The sequence below is a fragment of the Pavona decussata genome, unplaced genomic scaffold, assembly GCF_977016875.1.
Source record: "Pavona decussata unplaced genomic scaffold, jaPavDecu1.1 SCAFFOLD_215, whole genome shotgun sequence".
NCBI classification, from domain to species: domain Eukaryota; kingdom Metazoa; phylum Cnidaria; class Anthozoa; order Scleractinia; family Agariciidae; genus Pavona; species Pavona decussata.
The window spans coordinates 1,803,749-1,816,893 of record NW_028145620.1 but is presented as its reverse complement, the minus strand read 5'-3'; the positions used below and the strand labels follow the sequence as shown (position 1 = coordinate 1,816,893).

The window sequence follows — 13,145 nt, the reverse complement described above, 5'->3', positions numbered from 1 at the left end:
TAGAATAGTGAGAGACACAGCATCATGAGAGTGAATATATAAAATTCATACCTTTGAACTGCGCAAGAAAGAATACGGAATGATCGTATATAGCTATTGTGTATACAACTGCGATGATCATTCACTTAATCATTCTTTCTTCCGCAGATATGAATTTTCATATATTCACCTCTACGGGTATATAACGAGTTAAAAAAAATGACCAGTTGCCAGTTGGCTTTAATGATAGTTCAATTGATAGAGCACTGGACCGGTATCGTAGAGGTCATGTGTTAGAACCCCGATTTTTTTTCAGGCTTTCTTTTCGCAACTGCTTAAGTTGCGTATATGACTGCGACGATCATTCACTTATTCACACAGCATTATACAAACTTTAAGCACACAACCAAAAGCCTCACTTACCGTGTACTTAACAACAGGTGTTCGTATGTTCAAAAGTATCCACAAAAACAACAACGACGGGTTCATGCAAATAATTGTGCAAAAATTAATAACAATAGGATAAGCGAATGTGACATTTTTGGTCCTGAGATGCTGGCCGCAACGGAAACTGCTCTCAGGTAAGGCAAACACTAAGTGTACGTAGAACATACCGGATGGAAGTCTCAAAACCAACCATGCTCACGATTCTTTACACTGACGGGAATGAATTTGGCGAGCTATCTGGTGTTGATGGCATTTTACAGCGCAGCACACTTTGTCACACAGCATCGCGTTAATAGCAATGCAGCTCAATACATACACAACTGAACGACAAGGCGCTGTAATCAGAATGCCTTAAGAAATTGAACCGTGAGCGACGACCCGAGCCGTTAACTTAAACCCACAAGATTCCAAGAAGAGCAGAAACTCTTTTAACGGTCACAACTTCTTGATATCTCAAGTGAAGGTTAAGCGCAATGTATTGATCAATGTTTATTACAGTAGTAAGGTAACGGTTTGAAAAGAAATTGAACACAAAAATGACGCGCTGTAGCTGTGTGCAATCTTGTTGGAAAAGCAACGAAGCGAATATAATTTACAAGACTCCTTAAACAAAGTTTTAAACCTGCTTTAAACGTGAAGAAACGAGACAGAGTGCCCTATGAAAGTGAATGTGGTTTTGAACTGGAATGGAGCATGATATGAAACATAAATATCCTCAATTTCGTGGACTGCCGCCAAAGACATCAGTATGCTAAAAAACAAAAAAAAAACAAAAAAAAACAAAAAACACAATGCCTTCATCAGGTGGTACGCTATTAGGTGAGTTCGTATTTGTCATTTCAAAAAATATGTGGCCCGGCCCTCCCCACGCATGGCACGTCTATTATACATTATTTTGTTCATCTTTAGGAAATCCCAGCTCGCATTCTCCATACAGACTCATACATTACACTTGTGCGCCTGTGGCTTACCATTCATTTTAGCAATAATTTAACCCATTACAATTCTATTGACGTTTCATGCTTTGCGTCGACCGTTCGCGAAAAGACTAAAAATATATCGAGTTGTTTCCTTTTCCAATTCTACGACAAAACGTTTAGCGTCGATATTTGTGAATTAAGCGAGCAATAATAGAAATATAATAGTTAGCTGTCATTGACGTTTTCATAACATGAAAATTTCTCGCTCTGCAGCACTTTGGAGGTTGTACTTCAAGAAATGAAGAAGGTATTTTCTTCGGCAGTAAAGACATGAAAATTTCCCTCACTTGTTTACATGAGATTTGCGCTTTCGAGATTTGAAGAAGACATTTTCTTCGGCGTGAAAGACAATGCCCCATGGGGTCTGAGTGAAGTACTCGCGCGAGAAATTCGATAACTACTGCAGCAAATTGACAATTTGAAATTCTGACAGACAAAAAACCAATTACTTTCCAAAAATGGCCAAAAGTGGGTGGAGGTTTTCTCTCTACACTTTCAGTTCTACACAAAAAGCGGAAAATTGAACATTGCTTGACATGTAATTCTACTAATTTAACTTATGTCATACACTCTTTTTTTATATATAAGAATTTTCTGTCCCAGGCTGAATATTCTTATTTTTCTGCAAAAGTTAGGATGGAAATATTCTTGTAAATGTTCTTAGATTATAGCGTATGACATTTCCGTTTTAGAATGTGTTGGGGAATCAATTACAAAGGTTTGGAATTTTCTGTCCCAGGCTGAATATTCTTATTTTTCTGCAAAAGTTAGGATGGAAATATTCTTGTAAATGTTCTTAGATTATAGCCTATGACATTTCCGTTTTAGAATGTATTGGGGAATCAATTACAAAGGTTTGGTGTCCAGATATGTATCGAACTGTCATTCGGTATCGAACATTCGGCTAGTGCAGGTTTTTATCGTTTTATTGGCTAGTTTTGCCGTTTAGATTAAATTATATTCTTTTCAAAATCTCAGCCTCGGGTTTATTCTTAAAATATTCTGAAAATTTCGCAAATTTCGTCCTCGATATTCTTATAAAATAAATTTTTTACAAAGAAAAAAGAGTGTAGTTTAAAAAATGTGACATTCAAACAATATACTGCAAAAACAAAAACGAACAGTCCGATAAAGATTCGCCAGACACAGGCAAGCTACAAAGAATCCAAGTCGTACCAACTCGTCTGCTCCAGATCCTTCTCATTTCAGTTCCGCACCAGGACACTCCACAACAGACATGAAACAAATACATCTCGATTTGTTACCTAACTTTAACACCAAATGAATCATAATCAACTTATAATTGTGATCGACGCTTAGGGAGACGCAAAATGGTTTATCCACGACAGTACAGGAGTGCACGGGAGTGCCTTTGAGTGAGTGATATCTCTGTATGTTTTTTGTCAACTATAACATTCTTTGTACATAGAACATGCATACGCATAGAAGATGCATAATCATGATCTTAATTATCATAAAATGTGGTGAAATTTTTATTTGAATTTCTCCAAGAATTACTGATGGGTTGGAGAAGTTATATCAAACACTCGAAACAGCGTTTCATCCGATTTCCAACGCCTCGAAGTTGGTTAAAAAAAAAAATCGGCTGAGCCTCGTTTTATCAACCTAGTTCTCGGTGCTTGGAAATCGACAACCACTTTTCCTTGTGTATTACTAAAAAGTACAAAAGTGATTTCCTAGAAATTTGAGATTAAAAAGTAAATAGAATAGAAAGACGATTTCAGTATTAAAGGCTACTGAGAAGAACAGAACAACCACAGACTTTAATTTTCTTTTGTCAACCCAAGTAAATACACAATATCGACCTCACAATATCGACCTCATCGACAAAACATGGTGCCTGTTCTGTATTTGCTATCGTTAGTTGACAGTTGGTTTCAAAGCTAAGAATACATCTTTCAAAATACCACGTTTATCTATGGTTATGCTAATTCAACGCCTATTATAACGATGAAAGCAGTGCCAGTTTCCAAGATGTTGATATATAGATCTGATCAGTTGAAGACCTGACTCTAAGCCATCTTGTAAATCGACTCTTAAAGGCTTTGATTAACACTTCTCTGTAATAAGATTGATTGACATTTTCAGCATGTGCTTTAAAATCTGTGGAGACGGCGGTGTCGTTAAGAAATGCTCCGTAATCCAATAAAGCATTTTGATGACTGCAAAATCGTTTCCATCGAATTGAGTTTCTTTAATTGCTACTCAGTATTGAACTGACAAGTAATTCTCCAGTTCATGTACTAGTCCTAACGTCACTTATTAATAACCAGAAAAAGCGTCATGGGCCACAATGAAATTCCCAATTAAAAAAAATAGATAGTCTTCATTAAACATTCAGTAAGATGCTTGATGAAACAAAATTTATTTCCGATGACGGCGAATGTAGCTAACATGACATTCATCTCAAAATGACGTTCGATTGATTGACATATTTACATTTGGCAGCTGCTGCGTGCTAACTGGAGACTCTTTCACGAGCGCTGTCGAGTAAGGATACGTTTTGGTTAGAAACCGTTCTTTTGTTTTTTAAGTGGCAACAAAATTGTTAAACAAGGGTTCTAAGGATTCAGGCCAAGAATCTCATTGAAAATAGATTTTACATTTGGCCTTCAAAGGTAAGCTTGTCTTATTTTCGTCTCGGACAATATCATATTTCTGAACGCGTTAAAAACCACAAGGCGAGATGATGACATAAATTGAACGCGATTGTCTTTTCTAGTTCCTTCTTTCTGTGCTATGGTTTCACAGAAAATTTTTTTTGTTTTTTTTTTTTACCTTAATACTAGTACAAAATAATTTTTACTTTGCAACCATATGGTTTATCAGTCAGGAAACTAACCACCCTTTTTATTACATGAAAAAATTCATTTAACGACATGAAAGCAACTGTGCAAACTAAGATTAAATCAAACAGTCGTACCTGTGATTTCAATTCATTTTGTGACATGATGTTAAAGGTCTTGAAAATAATGATTCTTATTTTTAAGCTAAAATTTGAAAAAAGACATAATAAAATTATAAAAATTTACTCGCTAATGTGTTGTAACCTAGTTTATCAGCTATTTGCGCATATATCCTTTGCTGAATTAATCGATATGTGGTGTTTGTCTTTGTTTGTGCTGTGAGTAAAAGGCCAGCTATAGACAATACTTGATGACAGGGAAAATATCGACATTTATTTCAGTGCTAGAAAAGTACTGTAACGTTAAAGATTTCGTGGCATTAGAATATACTCAAAGTTGGATTCTGCTAGTCACAACTCTGATATTTTAAGACCGCCAGTTTAATAAGATAAGAAAAGAACTGAATGCCAGTTGTAATCAGGGTAACTGGCGAGCAAGGCATTTTATAAGAAATAAAAGGATGAACAGTATCATGCTTCTATCCATGCGTTTGGTTTTTCTTCCAAATCTCCCTCAAAAAGAATGCGAGCCGACTCGATTCGATCAAAGTTTGGACTGCGCAAAAAAAGAAAAATAGCTTTATCTTTACTGAATCATTACATCAAAGTTTTATAAATGAGATAATAGAAACATCGACTTTTTCGATTTCCGAGAGACGGAAAATGCAATTATAATTCAAAAGCATCCAGCAATGTTTTTAACTGAGCCCAAATCATTCAAAGTTAATCGCTCGAAAGAATTTATATGCAATGCATTTTGTAAAGTAGGGGGTTAATAAGATTCATCTTCCTGAAAAGTTATCAGTTCCCTTAAAAATATTCACGGCTAAAGGTTCTGAAAAGATAGAATTGTGTTAGGTAGTGGAAATATCGTATCCCCTAAAAAGATCTCGAACAACACCGGCAGGAATTCCCTATACGCTCAGAGTGCATTTTGATTTCAGTGTTTAGCGACTCTGGTTCATTTTAATAATCTAAAGTCGGCCGCTTTGCCTGTAAACTACTTTGTATTCAGTCTTTTTTTGTGTTTCAATTTTTTCCTAAAAACAGGCCCCGTAGAGTAAACGAAACGTGACTTCAACAAAGTCGCCCACTCGTTAAAAAAATAAATAACAATATTTTGCAACATAGGACACTCCTTTATTTAAAATTCCCCGTACCCGAAACAGGTTTTTTTTTTTTTAATTATTTTATTATGGCTAGTTTTGAACGTGGGTTTTACATCTTTCGAGGAATTATATGCCATTCTCGACTTTCAACAAAATAACAACAGCATCGTTCTAAAATTATTTGCAGTTAGTAATTGAAAATTGCCGCAAAAGCAGTTTTAATCAGAAGTAAAATTTGTTTTGAAAAATGCATTGCGTATTTCATCTATTATATGCAACCTTTTTGATACGATATGATATTAGTTCTTTTAAGGGTCTTTTAATGATATTGGCGACCAATTTTAATACTAAGAGAAAATAACCGAAACAACATCGTAAATGTAATATTTTTTACTCTTTCGTGAATGGATTGATTGCAAAATATGTCGTAGCTTCCGGACATACTGAAAAATTTATTATTTTTTTCTATGTTTTATATGACCTTGATATTCTTTGATAGGTATTGCTTCTGCTTGACCCATGAAATCTTCGCAATTGTAAAATATTGGCGTGTTTGTAGACTAAATGTTTCCTACGCAATCCCCTACCGACTTAAAGATTCTTGAATGATATCTATGTTACTATCAGAGAACGCTTACTTTTTAACAATTTGCCCAGCTTTCGGCAAAAGCGAGATATAAAAGACTGAATACAAAGGTTTGTTTTTTTGTCGAGAAAAACATACAAATTGTAAAACAAATCTCCTTTTTTCTTTTCTGTATGTATGGCATCCTATATCCAGTAGAACAACGCATTTACTAGGCAGGTGTACATTTGCAATCCAGATAAGTGCAAAGAAAGACACGGAAATGGATCTAGCACGTTATCTATTTATATCTACATTACTGGGAAAATAATATGCGTTTGTGAGGGAATATCGGTTACATTAGCACAGTCGTATATAACGTTCTTAACATATTTTTTACAAATGTATTCGCACTTGCTTGTCACTTAACAAGAAGACCACCTTCTTTTCCTTTTATACAACGTTCTTTCAATTTAAACTATCTTGGATTCTTCCGATTTCTTCCATCATCAGAAAATAGGCTAAGTGAGGTTCAAGGTTCAAGGTTCATTTATTTCACACTATTTACACAACATTAACATAGAAAGTGAAGTATTACAACAGATGATTACAAGATTAAAATTTTATACAGTACAAATTATAAAATGTGTGTGGTGGTCAAAGTAGCAAAAGCTTTCTAGTTGACCACCATAAGTATCCCTAAACCAAGGTATCCGATACTTTGTTGTAAAGGAGAACATTTTTGGAACGTTATAAATTTAAAAGGAATCATTAATTTTATTTTAATTCACACCCATTTTTCTTGAATCCGTTTAAAAATCCATTAGATATATCTAGCTTAGTCGACAGCTGGATTCAAATTTCTTTACTGATGTAAAACTCAAGAATCCACATTTGATATAATCAGTTAACGTCTAGCCATTTCTGTCATTTTTTCGTAAATCTAGCAAAATTTTGTGTAAGAAGTAGTTCCCACGCATTGCGCATAATTCACGTTGACGTAGATATTCGTAGTCCGCCCGAGGGCCTTTCGTAATTATTGAAAATGGTTTTATGTTTTGCTAAGGCAAAAATTGAATATGTTGATCCCTCTTGATCCAAATCACTCGTAAACGTAAATAAATTCTCTACCGAGGAGCCGGAAGCACACGTTGAAACGCTTTTCCTTTCGATAAACTTTCCAAAATAATTTGCTTTTGGCGAGGCACTTCCAAAAGCAGTCAACTTGCCGTTTAGCCTTGTGTCATTTTCTTCATCACTCTGCGCGGTAAGATTTTAAAATTGTAAAATATTGCGAAAACATTTTCTCTTTAAAACTGCATTCTCTTATGTGATTAAATAGGGACACTGAATGAGAAAAGTGTAAGCCAAGCTGTTAATGTTGTGTTCTTAGGCAAGAGCGTTTGATGAAAAATCTTTGTAAGCAACACAGTTTGATCTCTCCGGATTCCTTATACAGTGGAACCCCACCTTACGGCCACCTCGTATTACAGCGATTATTTTTGGCCCGGCAAAAGGGCCGTTAATACGGTCCCAAACAGTAAAATCCTTTATAATTTCACCCCGGTAATACGGCCACTCACGCTAAATTTAGAAAACCAAAACGTCTGTGACACGTCAATTTCATTGACCTTTGTCATTTACTCTAATCAAACAACCGATTTACTTTACAAAGTAAGCAACACTCCTCCATTGTCATTACAAACATGACAAAGGAAATGCAGTAAATCGTGACGCTAACATCCGCTTTAGTCAATGGGCTTCGCCGTAAAGGCGATTGATTGAAAATTCGACAATTTATTTTATTTCAAAATTCTTGGTATAGTTTGATAGCCAGCTCTATAAGCTTTAATTTAATACAGGGGTTCAGGTATCTACAGTTTAAACTGATCGCGCTGCATTGCCTGGATGCCAGACACCTCTAAGGTATACGGTAACCTTAAGACGGCTTGCTTTTTTTCTTGCGGATTCCTCCTTGCTCTGTCTCTCTTTAACTTTAAGCCATCGTCTGTCTTGCGGGCATGTCTCACAGAAAGATTGTTCTCAATATCTAGAAGGTTCCTCTGTCAGTAGCTTGATATAGTTCTGTTGTCCTGTAAATCTTTGTCATTACCGCCCTCAAGTCATGAAATTTGACCCTGCCTCGGTAATACGGCCACCCCGTTAATACGGCCAATTTGTTTGGACCCATTGGTGACCGTATTAACGGGGTTCTACTGTAGCTGAAAATTTAAATGTCAAAAACTTTTCGGAACCTGAATTTTACTCCCTGAATTTCAGAGTTCAGCCGTTAACTTTCCGAAAACAAACATAGTTAGGTTTTTAAGTGTTACGAAAGTTTGAGGTGACAGATCGTAAAAGAAGGCCGGCTAATTTTTCTTTCACCGGTTAATCCGAATTTCTGAGACGGGTAATGCCATGTTCCGAACAGATATTCCTCCAAAACGAACCACTGGGTTGTCCTGATGAAACAAATAGAAAACACAAACTTTAAACTCTGGGGAAATCTAACATATTGTGTGTTAATCGTTCAATGTTTAAGATAAGTTTAATTCAGTACGTTTATATCCTTGAAACTTTGAAATCTATTGCACTTTTAGCTAGATAGCAATGCGAAATTCCCCAAATTAGGAATCTTTATAAAAACTAGGTTAAATGTCTATTTTTTTTTTCACCTTATGACACTTCATTTCTAGATGGCAGTGGAATAGGCAAGGCGAGCACTGGGAAAAAGGTGGATCGGCGCAACCATGCCTCGTTTTCTAACACTTGTGCTTGCTATCTGTCTTTACGCCGGAAAACATGCCACCATAAAAGGAGAAACTGACAGAATTTATAAACCGGGTGACGAGATGATCGGCGGGCTCCTCGCGCTACACAGGAAAAACACGAAAGATGGATGCAAGGATGTGTTTCTCCCAGGAATAAACCGTGTCCAAGCTGCTCTCTTCGCCATTGAGCAAATAAACAAGAACGTAAATATCCTACCTAACGTGCAGCTTGGGTACGATATCAGAGACTACTGTATGGATAAAGCAAAGGCTATGGAACACACTTACCACTTTAGCACTCAACTTCATTTGCTGCGGCAAAGCAATGGGGTTTCGGCTTACCAAAATGACACATTAAGTGCTTGCTACGTCACTTGCAGTGCATGTATGCATTGCTTGAAATCAAAAGAGAACAGTACCAGACCTATTGCAGCAATAGTGGGACCTTATGGCTCTCAAGACTCTTTGCAGGTTGCTGGGCTTCTTCAAGTTGTCAACATCCCTGCTATAAGCCCAGCAGCGTCGAGTCAAGAACTCAGCTGGCCCTTTTATAGCAAGTTTCTAAGGGCAGTTCCACCTGATAGCTTTCAAGCAAGAGCCATGGCAGACCTCATCGACTACTTCGGTTGGACTTCTGTTGCAGTAATAGCTGAGGAAGATTCCTACGGAATTTATGGTTTTCGCGCCCTAGAACACGAATCGCTTCAACGAGAAACGTTTTGTATCGGACTTGTGCAGTATATCACACCTACGCGGTACGAAAACCAGTTGAAACCAATTGTTGCAAAGCTGAAGAGGGCAGAAAGTATCAAAGTTATTGTCTTTTGGATTGGAGACGTAATTGCCAGAGACTTGACAAGAGAAGCGCACAAGCAGAATTTAAGAGATCGAGTATGGATCATGAGTGATTCGTTGTCGACCAAAACGCCTGAGTTTCTTGGAAGTGAATTGATGAGTCTTGGAGTTTACCTTGGAGTTCAGCCAAGGCAGTTTCGTTACTGGAATTACGAGGATTATATAAGAAATCTGACACCAAAAATTCATAAAACCCAAATAAACCCAAATCCCTGGTTTGACATCTTGTGGAGAGAAGAATTTAATTGCTCCACAAAGAATTATACAAAATATGATGAGTGTCCAGACGATTTGAAAATTTCAAATGATCTATACATGAAAATGTCAGACGACTTTATTCCTTATCAAATCGACGCCATATATGCCATTGCACATGCGCTTGACATGATCTACCGCTGCAAGAAACCGTCGGGCCTGCTTCCAGGTGGGGATTGTCCACCGACGAAGCCCTTTGTTCGCTCATCAGACGTTCTCTTATACCTTCGTAACGTGAGTTTCGATGGATTAACGGGTCGGGTTGAATTTGATGACCATGGCGACCCTCTCCAGGCAGCATACGACATTGTCAGCTTTCAGCGGCCGGGTGTTGATGGCAAAGCGAGAAATGACAAACATGTCAAAGTAAAGATAGGAAAATGGGATGCAAATAGTGACCCAATAATGAAGATTAACACGAGCGCCATAATATGGAATTTTGGAAACGGAGCATTCGCAAATGACACAAAAGGGATTCCAAAATCAGTATGTCTAGAGCAGTGTCCGCCGGGAACGTGGCAAACGCCTACAGTCTCGTGCTGCTGGCAGTGTCTTGAATGCCCGGATGGGGAAGTAAACCCGCGTACAGGATCAACAAGCTGTATTAAATGCGAAGCGACACAAAAAGCAAGCACCGATAAGACAGCGTGCTTAGCACTTCCAATTGAAAACCTGCACTGGAATAGTGTATTCGGAATTATCCTCTCGATGTTTACAAGTTTGGGTTACCTGTTAACCTTCTTTACGGCGATCGTCTTTGTCCGCCACGGTCGAAGTCCTATTGTGAAAGCAGCGAATCGTGAATTAAGCTTCTTGCTACTAGTTAACATTGCTCTTGGTTTCGTTTTACCAATGATAACGATTTCTCAACCAACTCAACTGATCTGTGCTGTAATCGAGCCTTGGCGATATATAACTTCGTCTATCAGTGTCTCGGTGCTTTTAGTTAAGACCATGAAGTTGCTAAGGGCTTTTCAAGTCACTTATGTCACAAACTGGATGAGGAGGACCAGTTCGAGCACAAGCGGGCAGCTTACATCCGTTATTCTGTTAAACGTGATAGAAGTTGTCCTGGCAGTCTTGTGGGGTGCTCTTGATCCGCCGTGTAAAACAACCGATATCGAAAAAGGAAAATACATTTTGTTTACATGCAAACCTTATCAAACGCTGCCTGGACGAGCACTAGAAGTCACAATGCTGACGTATCTGATATTGTTATCGCTCGTCTGCGCCTACTACGCGTTCAAAGCGAGGACTCTTCCAGAGAACTTTAACGAAGCTCGCTTTATTGGGTTTGCTATATACATTCTCCTTCTCTCTTGGATCACTTTCTATCCTGTACAATCATCTTTACAGGGGTGGTATGTGGCTGTGGTTTCGTGCACAACTGCTCTTATAAGCTCCTATGGTGTGCTAGCATGCATGTACGCTCCAAAGGTTTATGTAATTATTCGTCACCCGGAGCAGAACACAGCACAATTTATGAGGAACGAGCTGCGAACAGCTAACAACAACCTGAGCATTGCACCAGTTACTGGAATCTGTCGGTTGTCCCAAAATACGCTAGCTACCAATTTATCGTAGAAGCCACCTTCGTATACAGTGGCCACCCGCGTGGGAGATCATTTATGGAGTTCCCAAGTGTAGGTTGATATAGTGATGTAAGAATTAGAACTAACCGTTTAAAAATTTCCGAAACAGTAACTAGCCAAGAACATGGCAGTTAACACTTAACTGAGAAGATTTAAAGTCTGAGATCATTTATGGAGTGGGTCAGTGTGAACTGATTTAGTGGTGTAAGAATATTAAGAGCTAATTGTTGAAACATTTCCATGAAATTGTGAAGTTAAAAGGATAAGTTATCTCATCTCAAGGAAAAGTCATTCAAGTCGTTTCTGAGAGCATAAAGAAGAGTTTTAGCGACCTTAAACATAGCATTGCTCTCGCTTTAAGGCAAAATTTAGTATCAGGTCTATAATTGCAATCATTTTGCTCCCAAGTTACTTTAAAAAATGTAATTCTGAAACAAAGGTACACTTCAAGAAGAATCGTTGCGTTGTGCTTTTACCGTAGCCTCCGTATTGAATCAAACGTCAGTCTTTCAGAAATATAGAAGGAAAACATTGCTGGAAATAAATCTCGTCCATACAGCCAACGTTGGTTTTGGTTATGAACAACATGAAGCAAATGCAGCCGCTGACCAAAAACAGTTAGGTTATTGAATCTGAGGTTGCTTCGATGACCAACCAAATGGAGGAGCACGCGAAAAATTATCGTTTGAAGACATTTCATTGTATATTAAAAGCTAGATTTATATGTATTTCACCCAAAAGAATACGATTGCGTTTGCCATCGCCTGACAAGCCAACTTTTTCAAAAAGTGAAATAAATCCCGGCTTCCTTTTCTAAGCTGTTTTAACATTTTTTCTACTTTTTAATATGTCTCTTGCATCTAAATAATCACCCTCATACCCACGTCTTCGAAAATTTCTTATAGAAGGATAGCGGCTTGTTAAAAATTTCTCTCAGGGGAACATATAATTAAGGCGTACTTGCGATTATTTATTGATTGTTAGGTCATCTGTTTGTTATTCTGTTTGTTTCAACTGCATGGCGTACGAGCCAACCATGCACATTCAAGGGAGAGAGCGAGAAGAAAAAGCATACATTAGGGCCTTGGTAGTTAGTTTCCAAGCCGTTGCTATCTCACTCTTGGTTGTTGTTATTATTATCATCATTATTATTATTATTATTATTATTATTATTATTATTATTATTATTATTATTATTATTATTATTATTATTATTATCATTATTATTATTATGATAAATCTTTACTCACCCATCTGGCCATCGTCGTCATCAAAGCTTCTCTGTAGAAAATACATCAAAGCAATGCTCTAGGTCAGTTTTGAGCCAGTTATGTTTTCACGGAGTGAAACAGGCCGGCTTTGTAGGTCGTTTGCGTAATTTAAGAGACATGTTCTGCCATCTTACGGAGTATTTGTTCATTAGATAGGCGAGAGGGCCGTTCCGAAAAAAAAGTGACGTTTCAGTGGTGATGATGACTCATAACGTTACACGGCAGAACTCAAACGTTTTTACTGAAGTTAATTCTTACAAAGGACAAACTGATGGAAGTGAGGTTCATCGTCGTCCAACGGCCAGTTTCCACTTTTCCTGACCTAAAAGCAAACTGTTGTGGACGTTTTGTATACTCTCCGAGCTTTATCTTGATAACTTTAGTGCTCTTGAAGT

The 13,145-nt window shown here is 37.6% G+C and overlaps 1 protein-coding gene across 1 annotated transcript; it reads left to right on the top strand.

Moving 5' to 3' along the window:
* Positions 1–3,907: 3,907 nt before the first annotated feature.
* Positions 3,908–12,490, top strand: LOC146459949 (extracellular calcium-sensing receptor-like). The gene is made up of 2 exons (XM_085088721.1): positions 3,908–4,045; positions 8,703–12,490. The coding sequence occupies exon 2, from the start codon at positions 8,757–8,759 to the stop codon at positions 11,469–11,471; it is 2,715 nt and encodes a 904-aa protein (XP_084944847.1). The 5' UTR covers positions 3,908–4,045; positions 8,703–8,756; the 3' UTR covers positions 11,472–12,490.
* Positions 12,491–13,145: the final 655 nt, after the last annotated feature.

Coding starts and splice junctions, on each gene's coding strand:
- LOC146459949 (XM_085088721.1), top strand. CDS start 8,757: ATGCCTCGTTTTCTAACACTTGTGCTTGCTATCTGTCTTTACGCCGGA.